This window comes from Sinohyriopsis cumingii, chromosome 18 (assembly GCF_028554795.1).
Source record: "Sinohyriopsis cumingii isolate HCF-2022 chromosome 18, ASM2855479v2, whole genome shotgun sequence".
NCBI lineage: Eukaryota > Metazoa > Mollusca > Bivalvia > Unionida > Unionidae > Sinohyriopsis > Sinohyriopsis cumingii.
Genome location: NC_142978.1, coordinates 32,997,841 through 33,017,471, shown reverse-complemented (window position 1 = coordinate 33,017,471; position 19,631 = coordinate 32,997,841). Strand labels below are relative to the sequence as shown.

At 32.5% G+C, this 19,631-nt stretch overlaps 1 protein-coding gene across 3 annotated transcripts in view; it reads left to right on the top strand.

Annotated features, from left to right (window-relative positions):
* The window catches only part of LOC149776341 (peroxisomal bifunctional enzyme-like), a 57,014-nt gene extending 39,035 nt beyond the window's left edge, over nucleotides 1-17,979 (top strand). For all 3 annotated transcript variants that reach the window (XM_089942857.1, XM_089942856.1, XM_089942858.1), the window contains 6 exons: nucleotides 665-767; nucleotides 4,204-4,350; nucleotides 9,378-9,502; nucleotides 13,781-13,878; nucleotides 16,016-16,125; nucleotides 17,685-17,979. In XM_089942857.1, the coding sequence (XP_089798983.1) occupies nucleotides 665-767; nucleotides 4,204-4,350; nucleotides 9,378-9,502; nucleotides 13,781-13,878; nucleotides 16,016-16,125; nucleotides 17,685-17,791 (690 nt within the window). In that variant the 3' untranslated portion in view covers nucleotides 17,792-17,979. The remainder of the gene's footprint in view (nucleotides 1-664; nucleotides 768-4,203; nucleotides 4,351-9,377; nucleotides 9,503-13,780; nucleotides 13,879-16,015; nucleotides 16,126-17,684) is intronic.
* The last annotated feature ends 1,652 nt before the right edge of the window (nucleotides 17,980-19,631 follow it).

Here is a 19,631-nt window from a genome sequence, read left to right as displayed (position 1 = left end):
ATTATGAAATTCATCCAAATTCGGCATGCAGTGTTGTGTTGATGACACCTTCACTGAGTTTAATTATCAGCTTTCCACATTTTATAATTTGCAAGAGTTTTGCCCCCCCCCCCCCATTATCAATTGTGATTTGGATTTTGCTGCATAACGTTTCTTAGAAATATTGGATTTTGACCATATTTATCTCTCATATTAATATTGTCAAGAATTAATGAGTAGGACTTTCAGCATTCATGTCTGTGTCCCCTGGTTGCCCATTCTCCTCACTTGGGTTTCACACGACAAGTTCCTTGTAAGACCTTGCTAAATGAACTGCAGCAAACTGGAACCTCTATAATGCTCTCACTACCAATAGCTCTAATTTTTAAAGCAATTTATATGATCAAATGGTTGATGTTATGTATTAAAAATTACCATAAATTGTTCATATCCTATATTAGTGACTGTTTTTGTTTGGTTTGGCATCATTGGTGCATTGGTTGTTTCATCATCACATGTGCTAGATTTAGCACATGTATATACCCTGGCAGTATGGTTTAACATCACTCTTTTCAGAGATTTATGATCTATATTCATTTCCTGAGACTTATTCTATATCATAAAATTTGAAAACGTTTCATGGATTGTATTTTATTAAGTGTAACTTCTAGTGTATCCATCTCAGGCCTTGTTCCTTGTGGAAGAGGGAGCACTGCCCCATGAGGTAGACCAGGCCCTCATTGACTTTGGAATGCCTATGGGAACCTTTAAAGTAGCAGATCTCTCAGGTATGGATAGGTGTTAGCTAAAGTTTTCTCCCCTGGTAATAGATGTTTGAAATTTTGTGTGTTAAGCTTTCTTAAGCAGATTATTTGACAGGATTAGTAACTTCTTTGATAGATACGTTACCCAATATAAATGGATTGGGAGAATCTCCAACCCTCCCAATCATAAAACACTGGCAGAACATCCAATATTTTGCAAGCCCAGTTGTCCCAGTAATATCTCAAATCCAATCCTCCCAGTTGAAAAAGATGTTACCCCAGCCTCTTGGCTTGTTTTAGCATTAAAAGTGCTAAGAAATACATTCTTGCCAAGACAGCAGTCAGATTACAGTGTTCTTCCTCTAAAGATATTAGTATTTAATTCTGTCATTCATCAGTTACTGTTTTTAATGTATGCCAAGTCATTGTCTTCAGAGGCCTTATAGATACCTGCATATTTTTGCCGTTTCCCAAGTTTGGTTGATGTTTAGAAGTTATCTCATGACAGGGAAGTATGCTTCATCTCTTTTCTTACTGATCTTCCTCTATTCTCATCACAGCTGAATATTTTGCATAAACTATCCTTCCCTGGGTCTCAAATATATTCTACTGGAACAAAATTAATACATTTGCTGGTATTTATTCATTATTATTATAACATTTTTCTACTTTGAATACATTCCCCAATCGCATTACTTTAGGAATATTAGCCTGCAACTTAATGAATCCAGCCAACTAAAGGACGAAAATCATCTGTTCTTGTCTTAAATAGACAAAGTGCTATAACTCCTGTCTATTACTTACCCATGCCACTGCCAGTTGTTGCTAGTTTTTAGCTTTGCTGCTGTTCTGGTAATGCCATACAGTTTATCCTCTGACAGTCCAAAACATTTTTATGTTCTAATTCAATCATCCATTGTTACTTTTGGATTTAGTGTGTTGATTAATGATTCTGTCACAGGCTGTATATGTTCTTTTTTATGATTTCTGCCAGATTTGAGTGATTTTGCTTCCTTGGGGACTTTGTCCTTTTAAGACCACATCACACCACTCTATTGTTAATCAATGCAAAGTCATTATGAATTAGCACAACTTTAACTTTATTCGCTTGATCCATTTGTAATGGAATTGTTTCTAGCAAGTTATTTACATGCTGCATTGCCGAGTTATGCTTTGTTTTTCCCTTCTATGTCATTTCAATAGAAAGATATATATATATATATATATATATATATATATATATATATATATATATATATATATATATATATATATATATATATATATATATATATATATATATGATACACTTGAAATGACTGTAAAGCCTCAAATAACAAGGTACACTTGAATCCACTCTGAAGCCCAAAATAGCAAGATACACTTGAAACCACTCTAAAGCCCAAAATAACAAGGTACACTTGAAACCACTCTAAAGCCTTAAATAACAAGATACACATGAAAACACTCTAAAGCCTCAAATAACAAGGTACACTCAAAACCACTCTAAAGCCTTAAATAACAAGGTGCACTTGAAATCACTCTGAAGCCCCAAATAACAAGGTGCACATGAAATCACTCTAAAGCCTCAAATAACAAGGTACACATGAAATCACTCTAAAGCCTCAAATAATGAGGTGCACATGAAATCGCTCTAAAGCCTCAAATAATGAGGTGCACATGAAATGACTCTAAAGCTTCAAATAACAAGGTACACATGAAATGACTCTAAAGCCTCAAATAACAAGGTACACATGAAATGACTCTAAAGCTTTCAAATAACAAGGTACACATGAAATGACTCTAAAGCTTCAAATAACAAGGTACACATGAAATGACTCTAAAGCTTCAAATAACAAGGTACACATGAAATGACTCTAAAGCTTCAAATAGCAAGGTACACATGAAATGACTATAAAGCCTCAAATAACAAGGTACACATGAAATGACTCTAAAGCTTCAAATAACAAGGTACACATGAAATGACTATAAAGCCTCAAATAACAAGGTACACATGAAACGACTCTAAAGCTTCAAATAACAAGGTACACATGAAAGGACTCTAAAGCTTCAAATAACAAGGTACACATGAAATGACTCCAAAGCTTCAAATAACAAGGTACACATGAAATGACTCTAAAGCTTCAAATAACAAGGTACACATGAAATGACTCTAAAGCTTCAAATAACAAGGTACACATGAAATGACTCTTAAGCTTCAAATAACAAGGTACACATGAAATGACTCTAAAGCTTCAAATAACAAGGTACACATGAAATGACTCTAAAGCTTCAAATAACAAGGTACACAGGAAATGACTATAAAGCCTCAAATAACAAGGTACACATGAAACGACTATAAAGCTTCAAATAACAAGGTACACATGAAATGACTCTAAAGCTTCAAATAACAAGGTACACATGAAATGACTCTAAAGCTTCAAATAACAAGGTACACAGGAAATGACTCTAAAGCTTCAAATAACAAGGTACACAGGAAATGACTCTAAAGCTTCAAATAACAAGGTACACATGATTGCACTTTAAAGTCTCTGTGTCTATATGACATAACACAACAGCGGAAGATCAGGGTCAACACTCTTTGGTTTACTAATAATTTCCAGCAAACATAGGAGACCTATATATATATATATATATATATATATATATATATATATATATATATATATATATATATATATATATATATATATATATACCATCACATAACATGCCATTAGGTCAGGGTCTCCATTTTTGTTCTGTACTGTAGTCAGTTTATGTATTTAATCCTTTATTTTAACCAAAGCTATTTTAGCAGTAGGTATCGTGCATGGTGTACTGTTTATATTAACTGACTTTTTATTTACCTGCACATGGGTTGGTGTTACATGCTTGCTGCTTATCATGTACATTATGCTGATCCAGCTCCTAAAAATAGGAAGGATTTAACATTGATCTTGACTATATTTTTCAAAACTTTTTACTTTGTTGGAACAAGGGATGGTTTGAAATTATTAAGTTATAAAGGGATTGAATATTTCTCAGGTAGATTGTTATTGTGCCAGTTAAATCCTTTCAGAGAATGAAGGCAGGATTCTAATCCATACTGGATTGGAAGCTGATTATAATAATTTCCAACAAACAGCAGAGATGTATATCAGCAATTACATAGCATGCCAGTTGATTCTAGTTTGCTTTTCCGCTGTTAATAAATTCTAGCAAACAGTGGTGACCTGAATCTATTGCATAACATGCTGGTAGGTCAGGGTCTACACTTTTTCTTCTATCAGTAATTTCCAGCAAACAGAGGACACAGATCTGCCATCACATATAATGCTAGCAGATCAAGGTCTGCACTGTTTGCAGTTACAAAATGACAGCTGATACTAGGCATTTCAAAACACTGAGTGACTTCTCAGAAGTTAGTTATTATTCACATCCTTTGCATATTTTCTAGGTGTTGATGTTGGCTACAAAATAAGAACAGAGAGAGCTAAAAGATACAACACTAAGCTGAACCTGGAGACAAGATTCTTCAATGGGGAGAGATACTGTTCTCTTGGGGACAGGCTGTGTGAAATGGGGAGATATGGAATGAAGACTGGTAAGCAAGGGAGCTAATGATGATTATTAGAGGTTGTTTGTTAAATTTAACTGCCCTTTCTTTTAAATTATAACTTTAGAGTGAATGAGACAGAGACACTGTAAAATCTGGATTATAAGCCTTACCAGATTTTTTAAAAATAATACGGATTCCCAAATTTGCCAGCCTATAAGACAATACATTTTTACCAGATTTTTTAAAAATAATACAGATTACCATATTTGCCAGCCTGTAAGACAGTACATTTTCACCAGAAAATGTTAACTTTGTCTTATACTCCCTAACAACTTTTATATGGATTATGTCATCCAAATTGTTTTTGATATCATGTGACACATAATTTTACATATAAAAAAAAATTCTCCAGTGAGTACAAAAAATATAATCTGTAACAAATATTTCATTTGGGGGAAGATATCGTGTATGAAAAAATATAGAACCCCACATTAAGAAGGATTTAAATCAATTACATGATCGTCAGTAATAAAAATTAATTTGTGTCAGATATAATTGTGCTAAAGAGCATGCACTAGTAATATACATTTAAATTTGATTACATATATGTGTGTTTGAATTGACAAATTATAAGATGAATAACCAAGACAAAGATATTTCTTCTTGCACCTCACAATCAAGTAAAAATTATTATGCCCCATTATGAGAGGGGGAGAGAGAGAGAGAAATGTATTGTTCACTTAACTGATGAGTATGATATTACTCATATACAAATGCAGCACTATTCCATTATCAATTAATACCACTGGGTAAGAAATACTTTTTAGTTTCAGTTAACACTTCCATTGTCCAAGAATAACTTTATCATGGTATTTACATGCTAATTAAATAGGCTACAACTATAGTCATGTATTCCAAGATAACACCTGTTTGAGGTCAAGATCGGCAGACCAGATCAGATTAGTGAGGCAACCAATAGGGAAATGAGGCTACACATAGTTTATTATGAATATGGTACCATATAATGAAAGGAAATGCTGGTTACTCATGTAAATTTCTCAACCAGTGACATCTTTTGAACTTGCCAATATATCTGTCAACAATTTAAAGTAGGAGCAAAGATCAAAAACAATTGCTGCCTAGTACAATAAGAGTATATGCACTTTACAAACAAATCATATTTGTTGGGAATGGAGGTCATTACACTTGCAAAGAAAGTTAGCATGCGAGTCTGTATAGATATAAATACTGTGAATATAAAAACTCAGAAGGAATATGGTATGTATTTTCATAGTTTACATTTACTATTTATTAAACTCTTTTTGACAAAAGTTTCAGCTAAATGGGAACAGTACGGTACAAAAAGAACATGAAGAGCTGTAATCTCTCATTTTGGGCAATAATACTTTATTTTGAACACAAGTTTCAAGAAGAAAGATGACATGAAATACATATGCTTTTCTCTGTGTATCTCTTCAAAAAAGAACTATGGAAAAGCATTTTTGCATTAATTATTCAATTTTGTCAGATATAGTTACTTGAAATTACTAGTTTAATTTTATCCTATCTGTAACTCAGTAAATTTTCATCATCATTATATGTAGCTAAAAGTACATAATACATTTTAAATAGTTTGTCTAAAAACAAATTACGTACTTTCAGTTATATGTAATGATCCGGACCTGAAAGGTTACTGAGTTACAGATAGGATAAAATTCATGATGCTGTGTGGAACGAAGTGAACAAGACGGAGACACATTATTGATGTGGCTTCTTGTACTTAGCATCAATATATAAATGGATAAAGGATAGAAAATTTGTCAAATTTGCTCATTCGACTTATACTCTGCATTGACTTATAGGTCAGCAAATATGGTATATATGCTTATTTTTTCCATGTGCTTACTGACAGCAAACTCTGTCATAATACAGCTATGTAGAGAGTCTGAATGTGTAAGCTTATTGATTAGATTTGACTGTGTATGTAAGCTTATTGACTAGATTTGACTGTGTATGTAAGCTTATTGACTAGATTTGACTGTATATTACAAAAGATTGATAATTTAAAGATGCGTAAAAAAATTTTTATAAAAAGGTGCTGTAAACAGATAATTAATCATGCTGGCCATGTAATTAAGATAAACGATGTATCAGAAAAGCAGATTTTCTAATTCAGACTTTGATTTTCTTTTACACATATATATGCACTTATTTTACTCTTGGATTATAAGTCTGACACTCTACCAACTGCTTATGAAGCTCACAAGAAATGATATATACAGATCATCCATATATAAAGATCATCCATGTATACAGAACATCCATATATACAGATCATCCATGTATACAGATCATCCGTATATACAGATCATCCATGTATTCAGATCATCCTTGTATACAGATCATCCATGTATACAGATGAGAGGCTTTAGCAATGAATAGTGGGGAAAAAAGATGGCATATCATCAGTATGGATGTAACTATAGAAAGACTTATCATTCTTTTTTCTTTTTTAAATTTATTAATGAAAAACGGAAGAAAAAAGTTTAGTTTGCAACAAAACGACAAGAACTTCTGCTTATAAACCAGAAGTGCTTTCTCTTAATATTCAAAATGCTAGAAGCATTGCAGAGGTTACTGCATGATCACGTAATGATGTCATCTCTAGTGAATGCACTCATGTGTGACAGATTTATGCCACATGGCTTTCTTAAATTGGACAATATATATATATACATATATATATATATATATATATATATATATATATATATATATATATATATATATATATATATATATATATATATATATATATATATATATATAGTGTGACCCTGATATTGCGCACTCCATTATAACGCAAATACAGATATAACGTGGTTTTGGCATGGCTCCCGAAATTCCATATACATGTATTTTTCCTGTGCACAAAAAAATTCTTAAAAAGTACGAAAGAGACGTAAAAGTTGCTTATCATTTTGGGGAAGAGATTGCGTATGAATAATAGAAGACGATCATGGCCTGGATCCTGAAATGTTATATGTATTTTTCTCGTACACAAAAAAGCATTTTTCTCATACACATAAAAGTATTTTTTTCTTCTTAAAAGTAAGAAGAAGAAAAAATGCATACAAAGTTTATTCAGAGATCGTGTAGGTCTTCGTCAATGTCGCAAACTTGGTTTGTTTTTCCTTATTGGCTGCAAAACATACCATGTGGCTTTTTTTATTTGTTGGCGACATTGTTGGCTGTTTAAACTTTTATATGCAACCATTGGTTTGGGGTGCAGAAATTCAGAGGCCCCATGAAAGGAAGCCGCAAACTGGATATAAAATGCACTGAAATTTATCTATTGTTACATAAACAAATTCTGACAAACCCTCTAAACAGTGCATTGTTATATCATAATCCGCTTATCCTGACATCTAGCATGAGTTCTGTATGTTGTGTAATATCCGCTTTTTTGTTGTTGACATTTCTGGTAATGGAGATCAGCCAGACAAGGCATTGTCTCGTAATCTATCTTTCATCGGATTTTCAGCCGCTCGCTAGTAATTAATATATTTACAAGACTGACATTTGTATGTGGAATGTAAGTAAAATATCCTTTTCGTTTCATTCAGAATTAAATCCTTCAGAACGCTCACGTTTTCTGTAATAATTCCTGTTATCAGAACACCTGCGTCTCTATTGTGTGTTCACCCTTTGTTAATTTTCAGATGCATGCGTGGAAAGCAGCATCATGCTACTACCACAAATGTCTAAAAAACTATAAAAAACCCATCTTATTTATTGGTTTATTCAGTAGGCATGGAGGGACAGTAAATAGAATAGTCTAAACGACAGCCAATTCCTTTTTAAAAATGTAGCCAGATAAAATAGTTTGCTGAAATTTCAAAGGAAACAGAATATCTTTGAAGCACTGACTATTATGAAAATGTACTCAGCAAATGGAAAAAATACCAGTCTCAATCATGCAATATAGTTATTTGATTTGCTGCCACAATAAGAAATGGGCATTCGTTTGGTTCTCCAAAGTTGTCCTTTAGCGGAGACTTCAATAGCGCATGCTCCCTTCATCAAAGAAAGGCAACTACAATCTTTCAATAACAGCAAAGAACTTCTTCAAAGGAAGTCAGTACCAAACTTAAATAAAAGTGATCGAATCTGATGGATTTTTGCATTTTCCAACATAACTGGAACACGTTAATTGTGCTGTGAAAGTTTCCTTTTTGTAGGGAAAAAGTTTATGTCAACGGCGGCTTAAAACACAAACTAATTTTTACCAAAATTGGAACATTAAAGTAAATGTGCTTCATCATTCAATACATGATTGTGTTATGTTTTTCCATTGAATTCAGACCAATATGACCTGTTACATAATTGATGAATATTTTAAAGCTGTGTGTGCATATTTTTGAGGGAATCACTTGTATTGTGGATTCAATGTATATGATGAGGTTCGCAGGGGAGTACATGGTGTTGATACTCTATTCTTGCTATACATTAGACATTTACATATAAACAGGATTCACATATATGTACCAATTCATGGTTCTCTAAATAAAGTAAACTATTTTATTATGTCTTCTCTGTTTTCACGACAGGTTTATTTCTCATTTAATATGCATCAATTCAAGATGGTAACTCTGCCGACAAAGCACGTATTTTACTGCCCGCATTTATTACCCTCCCCCCCCACACACACAATTTTTTTTTGGGTGGGTACATTTTCTTCAGCTAAATGACTTGGTTGCATATAACTAGATTTGGTATATAATGGAGTCAGGTTTAATGGCTCCCAACTACTGTGTTATAGCGGGGTCACTGTGTGTATATATAAGGGTATATATATATGACCCTATATTTAAAGAAAACGTGTCAATAAGACATTTGTTAACCCAGTGTAACCCAATTCTTAATTTTTTACATATAAATTTATTATGTTGAACCTGGATATAAATGACACCTGTCCATCAAGGATATAAATTTTATGGTCTTTTGAATATTCTTTAGGTTTCACTCTGAAAATGACTTTGCCAACACATTTACAAATTTTTTCATTTCAGGCAAGGGATGGTATAACTATAGTGATCCTGGTGGTCAAAATGCCATTCCAGATCCTGAAGTGACCAAAATCATCAAGGAGCATTGCCGTAGTATCGGAATCCAGCGACGCCAAATTTCATTTCAGGTACACATCTTTCAACTTAAATTGGAACTGTAGTTCTCTCTTGCACAACTCAAAAGAAATCACAAGCAGTTTTGACTCAAGTTCTGCTACCATATGAACCCTTGGTGAGGATTATATAGTCAAACTCAGGTAACCAGAATTCCAGGATTTAACATGTTAGCCAATCACTGACAGTGTGGTGCATGTTTTGATTCCTTAATTTTAGCTACCAGGATGATAAAAAATAACCAAGTTCAGACTGACGTTGCCCAACTTGATTCTCATTGTGTTGAAACCAGAAGAACCTGAAAGATAAAACACAGGCCTTGGATAGGTAAAAGTTTAACTTCTTTGCACATTTTGTGTAAAGCAAAGAAATATAAATAATGTAGTCAAGCCTAGAATTGAAAAAAAGTTTTTGAACTTTGTTCAGTCACTGTAGCAGCAAATGTTTGGTATTTTTTCTAACTTCTTGGTTCATATTAAGGTGGTATGTCCATGATTTGGTTATTATACTTTGTGTTTTGGTTCATATTAAGGTGGTATGTCCATGATTTGGTCATTATACTTTGTATTTTGGTTCATATTATGGTGGTATGTCCATGATTTGGTCATTATACTTTGTATTTTGGTTCATATTATGGTGGTATGTCCATGATTTGGTCATTATACTTTGTATTTTGGTTCATATTAAGGTGGTATGTCCATGATTTGGTCATTATACTTTGTGTTTTGGTTCATATTACGGTGGTACGTCCATGATTTGGTCATTATACTTTGTGTTTTGGTTCATATTACGTTGGTACGTCCATGATTTGGTCATTATACTTTGTGTTTTGGTTCATATTAAGGTGGTACGTCCATGATTTGGTCATTATACTTTGTAGTTTGGTTCATATTAAGGTGGTACGTCCATGATTTGGTCATTATACTTTGTGTTTTGGTTCATATTAAGGTGGTACGTCCATGATTTGGTCATTATACTTTGTGTTTTGGTTCATATTAAGGTGGTACGTCCATGATTTGGTCATTATACTTTGTATTTTGGTTCATATTACAGTGGTACGTCCATGATTTGGTCATTATACTTTGTATTTTGGTTCATATTACGGTGGTACGTCCATGATTTGGTCATTATACTTTGTATTTTGGTTCATATTACGGTGGTACGTCCATGATTTGGTCATTATACTTTGTATTTTGGTTCATGTTACGGTGGTACGTCCATGATTTGGTCATTATACTTTGTATTTTGGTTCATATTACAGTGGTACGTCCATGATTTGGTCATTATACTTTGTATTTTGGTTCATATTACAGTGGTACGTCCATGATTTGGTCATTATACTTTGTATTTTGGTTCATATTACGGTGGTACGTCCATGATTTGGTCATTATACTTTGTATTTTGGTTCATATTACGGTGGTACGTCCATGATTTGGTCATTATACTTTGTATTTTGGTTCATGTTACGGTGGTACGTCCATGATTTGGTCATTATAGTTTGTATTTTGGTTCATATTACGGTGGTACGTCCATGATTTGGTCATTATAGTTTGTATTTTGGTTCATATTACGGTGGTACGTCCATGATTTGGTCATTATAGTTTGTATTTTGGTTCATATTACGGTGGTACGTCCATGATTTGGTCATTATAGTTTGTATTTTGGTTCATATTACGGTGGTACGTCCATGATTTGGTCATTATACTTTGTATTTTGGTTCATATTACAGTGGTACGTCCATGATTTGGTCGTTATACTTTGTGTTTTGGTTCATATTACGGTGGTACGTCCATGATTTGGTCATTATACTTTGTGTTTTGGTTCATATTAAGGTGGTACGTCCATGATTTGGTCATTATACTTTGTGTTTTGGTTCATATTAAGGTGGTACGTCCATGATTTGGTCATTATACTTTGTGTTTTAGTTCATATTAAGGTGGTACGTCCATGATTTGGTCATTATACTTTGTGTTTTGGTTCATATTAAGGTGGTACGTCCATGATTTGGTCATTATACTTTGTGTTTTGGTTCATATTAAGGTGGTACGTCCATGATTTGGTCATTATACTTTGTGTTTTGGTTCATATTAAGGTGGTACGTCCATGATTTGGTCATTATACTTTGTGTTTTGGTTCATATTAAGGTGGTACGTCCATGATTTGGTCATTATACTTTGTGTTTTGGTTCATATTAAGGTGGTACGTCCATGATTTGGTCATTATACTTTGTGTTTTGGTTCATATTAAGGTGGTACGTCCATGATTTGGTCATTATACTTTGTGTTTTGGTTCATATTAAGGTGGTACGTCCATGATTTGGTCATTATACTTTGTATTTTGGTTCATATTACGGTGGTACGTCCATGATTTGGTCATTATACTTTGTATTTTGGTTCATATTACGGTGGTACGTCCATGATTTGGTCATTATACTTTGTATTTTGGTTCATATTACGGTGGTACGTCCATGATTTGGTCATTATACTTTGTATTTTGGTTCATATTACGGTGGTACGTCCATGATTTGATCATTATACTTTGTATTTTGGTTCATATTACGGTGGTACGTCCATGATTTGGTCATTATACTTTGTATTTTGGTTCATATTACGGTGGTACGTCCATGATTTGGTCATTATACTTTGTATTTTGGTTCATATTACGGTGGTACGTCCATGATTTGGTCATTATACTTTGTATTTTGGTTCATATTACGGTGGTACGTCCATGATTTGGTCATTATACTTTGTAGTCTGGTTCATATTACGGTGGTACGTCCATGATTTGGTCATTATACTTTGTAGTTTGGTTCATATTAAGGTGGTATGCCCATGATTTGGTTATTATACTTTGTGTTTTGGTTCATATTAAGGTGGTATGTCCATGATTTGGTCATTATACTTTGTAGTTTGGTTCATATTAAGGTGGTATGTCCATGATTTGGTTATTATACTTTGTGTTTTGGTTCATATTAAGGTGGTATGTCCATGATTTGGTCATTATACTTTGTAGTTTGGTTCATATTAAGGTGGTATGTCCATGATTTGGTTATTATACTTTGTGTTTTGGTTCATATTAAGGTGGTATGTCCATGATTTGGTCATTATACTTTGTAGTTTGGTTCATATTACGGTGGTATGTCCATGATTTGGTCATTATACTTTGTAGTTTGGTTCATATTACAGTGGTATGTCCATGATTTGGTCATTATACTTTCTATTTTGGTTCATATTACGGTGATACATCCATGATTTGGTCATTATACTTTGTATTTTGGTTCATATTACGGTGATACGTCCATGATTTGGTCATTATACTTTGTATTTTGGTTCATATTACGGTGATACGTCCATAATTTGGTCATTATACTTTGTATTTTGGTTCATATTACGGTGATACGTCCATGATTTGGTCATTATACTTTGTATTTTGGTTCATATTAAGGTGGTATGTCCATGATTTGGTCATTATACTTTGTATTTTGGCCACATGACTTAAAGTGAGTGCAGCATAAATTTTAATTAATTCTGACTGCTACTAGTACCTAGATTACATCATTGTAATCTTTGATTGGGAATAATATTTAATAAACTGCCAATGAAAAAACAGTTTATACTCTTTGTTTGTTTCAACAACAAAATCACTCAAAAGTCCAGAACGTTTCATAGCTGTTTTGAAGCAACCCCTACAAATCTACAGGAGAAGAATATGTACAGATGTCTTCACACTGTAGTGGTCATGCTTTTTTTATGAGGGTGACTGAACCTAGTGAGCAACTTCAATTTTTACATCAGCATCATTAAGCAGTCACTGAAAAAAATTAATGTGGTTGTTTGAACTTTGTTAATTTTATGAACAATAATTCATTGTTATTTGTTAAGTGAACTGCCCTTTTTGAATATGTGCATTTTGAACTTTGAGTTATAGGACTTTTGATTCCTTTTAGAATTTCATAAATGCAGTTTCTTGTTCTGTATTTGCAGAACCGTTAAACATTTTCCTAATGCAGTATGGCATAAACAGTCTTTTAGAAGTAGATGTGCCTCTTGGAGATTTTGTTTCTTTTACTTAATTTTTGATAGAGATCTTCACATGGGAAGTTTCCTGTGGAAGCCCATCCTAATCTGGGAATGTCTTGACACATTCAGATGATGTTTGTCTTTGAGACAAAAATCTGCTCATCGAGGCTATTCCACTTCATTTTAATACAGTTTTGATAATTTATTTTACGTTTTACTTCCATGCAGGACCCTTTGGGTCACTCATGCTAGTTGAATTTTATATTTATGTAGGAAATCCTGGAAAGAATGCTGTTGTGTATGATCAGTGAGGGTTTCAAGCTTCTGGAGGAGGGCATTGTCAGCAGACCTCATGACCTGGATGTCATCTGGTGAGTACAGTTGTCCCTCATTATAAAGCCCCTCACTATACCTCTCACTCTCTCTTCTAATGTATGCTTGATCATGCATCATGTTAAATTAATTTCGTTTTGTTCTTTTGTTACTGCTTACTTTATTTCACTTTATTTACAGGGTTCTTTTACTGTTCAGAAGCATAAATTGTATAGTTTTAAACTTGGTTTGTTAAATTTGTTAAATCTTTTTGTGTTTTATGCACTGTTGGTATATCGTTTATAGCCTTCTTAGTTTTGTTTTGTTTTGTTCGGGTTAACACTGGTTTTTCAGCACATGATAGACTATACATGGCAGTAAGTATATTTAGTAGAGGAAGAAATAACCAGAAACATATTGGAATCTAGTTTTCTCTCAAGTTTTTCAAGTCAAATCTTGAACTAAGGTGGAAAGAGGTTAAATGTGTGACTGGTCTTTGTAAAGACAAGTTCTTTGGACCACTTTAATTTATTCAGTTATGTGTATATATATATATATATATATATATATATATATATATATATATATATATATATATATATATATATATATATATTTTTTTTTTTTTTTTTTCTTCAATATAGTTTGTAAGAGTCATTTTGTTAATGACATTTTTAATTCTAAGATCCTAAAAATGAATTATGTATTTCTGGGACTGATTTGTTTAGTGCATTTGTCAATTTTATCCATAAATTCCATTGTCGAAATAGGCCATGGGTGACGTGAAAGGGGTGAAAATAACATCATGTCATCCAACAAGGACATATGTACTGATAGAAAGAATAGTCTGTCTTAGTTCCTGACTGGTTAAAAGGGGAATAGCTGGCTTTGTTTATTGATGTTAGTGATGGGGAAAAAAAAATGATACTAAGAAAGCCTGGAACCACATTCTAGAAACAGCATTAGATATTGCATTATTAGCTTAATATAGCTTTCTATAAGAAGCACAGGAGAATATAGAATCATTCATTATTAAACCTCTTGATATCATTCTTGAAAGAATTCATTTGCAACTGTTCATTGGAATTACTGAGTTTGGAACATTTATTCCACGATATACATATATTAATAGCTGAAGCTGAAATGAATTATTGTGAGTTTATTCCAAGGACAATTGAATATTTACCATCATATTCAAAGATTTTACTTTGAATTCACATAAAGGCATTTGGATTTAAAACTGACTTCTTTTGTACTGCTGAAACAAGTACATAATTGTTATCATTTGGAATACTTTTGGGATTGTATTTGGATCACCTTGGATCTATTCGAATTGATAGAACATTTTAGGACATAGAAATTCATACCAAACTGTATGTTATTTTTAATTCTTTTACTTTGTAAATTTGGGAAATAAATTAATATTTTTCACTTATGCAAAATTTGTTGGTTGTCACTCTTTCTTGTTATGTAGCTTAAGCCCCTAGATCATAACAACTCAAGGACATTCCTGATTATTTCATTGTGATACATCAAGGATGTTAACACTTGAGCACATTCAATACTGGGATTCATTTCGAACACTCTGTACTTTTGGACTTCAGATAGAACTTTAAGGATCATTTAGGAATTAATTCATAATAATGCACCTTCATTTTAAACTTTTCATTTTGTTTTCAAAGGAAATGAATTATTTGTTGAATTTTATCGAACTTATGCTTTTTTCTATTAGTTTAAGACAGTAGAGTTGTAAACGCAAGCACTTTTGCATAAGTGGAATGTAACATAGCAAATTGGCATTTTTTAAGTGGAATTTAACTTAGCAAATTTTAAGTTATGGACCCCACCTTGAAGATTCTGGTGGAAGGCATTGTTAGTGGGCCTAAGAACTGGATGACATCCAGTGAGAGTTCTGTCTTGTATTGCCAGGTGTCAGGATAAAAGATTCAGTTTAGTAATGTATCCATGACCTTGCTATTACAAATACATCCAATTAAGCAAATATATTTATGAAATCTTTGTTAATCTTTTCTTTTCTGTGAAAAAACAGAAACTTCTCTGGCAGTGCAAGATGTCACACAGAATAATATTGCCAAATTTTACTGCTATGAATTTCATCTCTGACAATCAGAAAATGTGTCAGATTCACCTTAGTGTTGGACTGTTGAGTTGCCCATAATTTGTTTTCTTTTACAGGTTACATGGATTTGCATGGCCAAGATATTTGGGTGGTCCTATGTACCATGCAAAGCAAATGGGACTAAAGAATGTGTACAAGAAATTACAGGACTATCATAGAAAGTTCCGTAAGTACAGATACAGCTCTCCCTCATTATAACACAGTATTAGGGTCTGTAACATTATGTATATAATCATGATATGGTGAGAATGATTGAAAATTCCATTAATTTGATTTGTGTGTTGGTGTGGTGTTAATTAAGATATCATACTAAGCTTTTTGTTGTTTTCTTTCAACCCATATTATCATGCATTTTTAATATACCAATTCAAGTAAAGAGGCAAACACTAGTACCATTCAGACCACTTTGAAGTCAGTCTGATGGATCACACATCCAGTGCCAATAACTACTATGTGGTCCACCTCTGCTACTTATAAAACAAAGATTGACCAAGAATTTATGAATGCATCAAACTATTTTGTAATTTGTATTTTCTTGGTCAATCCTTCAGTCATTCCATTTGTTGAAATAGCCATGGTATCTGAATAGTGGTTTTTTTCTTCATGGTCAATCCTTCAGTCAGTCCAGTTGTAGAAATAGCCAGGGTGATCCAAATAGTGGGGTTTTTCATCTTGGTCAATCCTTCAGTCAGTCCTGTTGTAGAAATAGCTAAGGTGATCCAAATAGTGGGGTTTTTCTTCTTGGTCTATCCTTCAGTCAGTCCAGTTGTAGAAATAGGGTGATCCAAATAGTGGTTTTCTTCTTGGTTAATCCTTCAGTCAGTCCAGTTGTAGAAATAGCCAGAGTGATCCAAATAGTGGGTTTTTTCTTCTTGGTCAATCCTTCATTCAGTCCAGTTGTAGAAATAGCCAGGGTGATCCAAATAGTGGGGTTTTTCTTCTTGGTCCATCCTTCAGTCAGTCCAGTTGTAGAAATAGCCAAGGTGATCCAAATAGTGTTTATTTTTCTTCTTTTGGAGAAATTTCTAGATAATAAAATGTGTGATATTTTACGTCAATTATTACACCAATGTACATCCAGGCTTTTGCACATGATTACATCTGTCAAGCCTGATACTCACTGATATTTCTATCTGTTGACATGAAAATTTAGTGGGTATGTTGATATGTATATGTAGATATCCTGATTGGATTTGTTTGCCATTAGAACAGCTTTTCCTTCCTTTTGAAAATAGTGTATATACTCGCTTACAAGTCAAGTACAGCCTGCAAACAAGATAGACTCTGATCTACCATCACATAATGCATGTGTATGTTTATATGCATATATAGGTGTCCTAATTAGATTTGTATGCTATTACAGCAGCATTTCATCTTTTAAAAAATTTACTGTATATACTTTATTGTAAGTCGAGTCCAACTGCAAACAACATAGACCCTGATCTGCCATTACATAATTTGCTGAGAGATAAGGATCTTTGTTCTACAGATTACCATTAACAAACTGCATAGACTCAGATCCCCTGGTACATTATGCAGCAGCATATATGGATCTTTACAGTTTACAGTTGGACTCAACTTATAAGTTAGTATTTGTGGTACATTTTAAACTTTTTATATTTAGACTCTATTATTGGCATTGTGGGCATATATTTTTAAAAAAATAGAATAAAAATATTGTTTTACAGTTTATGATGGACTTGACTGGTTCCATTACTTTTTCAGCATTCAGTATGCACTGGCAGCCCAGTCAGCTCCTGAAAAACCTGAGTGAGACAGATCTTCCTATGGATAAATGGACATCTTTGATCAACTACAGCAGCAAACTTTAATATGTTTATTATACAATTTGCTGGCATTGACTCTGTCACTATCTGTAAGAAAAGGATTGTCATTTAGAAAAGTTTCTCCAGGTTTATATAATATGAAATATTAAATACATAAAGCATAGTACACAAAAATAACATTATGCAGAGCATAAATTTGATTTCTGTACCCTGTACAAGAAAGTTGTGATGGATTTTTTTCCCTCACATTTTCAGTATAATAACTTCAATGAATTGTGTGTTGGGGGAGGGGGGGCTAAAGCACTTAAGTTTGTAGAACATTTGAGTTGTAATTCAGTGGTAGCAGGTTTGATATCTGCCCAGGCATGCCTTGATTAGCTGCTTATTGTGTCCTTGGGGAAAATCATTGGACTTCCATTTCCTTGGCATGATATTGCCAATAATGATAAAAGTGCCATTAAAGCAAACAGTGATGTGTGATTTCTCAAAATGCTTTGAGAGTATGTTAGGTGTTATTATATATGCATTAGAGAGGATAACAGTTTTTAAGCAGACAAAGTGTGAAATTTCCACATTGTTTTCTGACGTGTATATTTTATCTTTTTTTTTCTTCAAGTTTAACTATATTTAAGGGGGAGATGTGGTAGACTTGATCAGTTTCTTATCTATGTCTGATAAGATCAGTAATTTATTATACTATTTGTAAATTTACAAATATAATAAAAAATGTATTTAATTGACATGTACATAAAATTAAGACAGTAAATCATTTAGAAGATAATTCATATGGAAAGGTGTAATTTGATGTTATGTACAGGTTACCTTTGCTGCATGATTGACACATGATTGACATAACAATCACCCTGGCATCTGTCTGAATATCTACTCTGAGATGGAATGTCTGCTAAAGGAAACCTATTGGATTCACCATCTTAATATGGTATATCCAAAAGGTCTAAATTCCAAAACTCTATACGACATTCATTAATCAATTTTTTTTAAAAATTATGTCAAGTTTACAATTAGTTAAGAAAATTTTTATATTATTCTAATTGCAGAATAACTTATCTAGTGAAAGTATAAACTAATACCATAAAAATAAGTTTACCAAGTCTTTAAAAATGAAAGGGCATTTTAAAATTAATTTTTAATATATTATGATTAATTATTTATAAAATACCTTTTTATTTTATGATTATAAGTATTACGCACACCATAATTTTTTATTAGATGATTTGAGTTCTGATGAAATATTGATTTTTTTTAAATCTGCATTATACATAATCAAAACTGTTTTTCTCTATTTATTCATAAATTTTGTATATAGTTATCAATAGAGATATATGTATCTTTAAAATCCATTTTTATGTATTTTTATGTATTAAAATATCATTTATCTGTACTGTATATGCATAATTCCATGTCAGATATTTGTTAAAGAATAAAATAATTATGTTAAAAATGTAAGCTATGATGTCATCTTGTTTGTCATATTTTTTATATCATTGATCACTTACTGGAAACAACATATTTAATGACGTAAGGAAAATATATTGAATTCAGTCTGATGAAGCAATAAAGCGAAACTGGTCACATTTTACAGATTGATGTTGTTTATTTTATATATATATATATATAGATATAATTTATGGTAAAAATATTTATATTATGAAACATGCTGTAACAAAATACTCTGAAAAAATAAAATATAATTTTTAGACCTTCCTTTAATCACATATTGGCAAAACACTTGTTATTGAGCAATATATATTTATTTTATAATTCTGTTATTTATTGACTAGAATCATTAATGATCATACAAACTTTTTGGGATAGATTAACTGTAATAAGTAAACAAACAAAACTATGATCTATTGTAGAATAT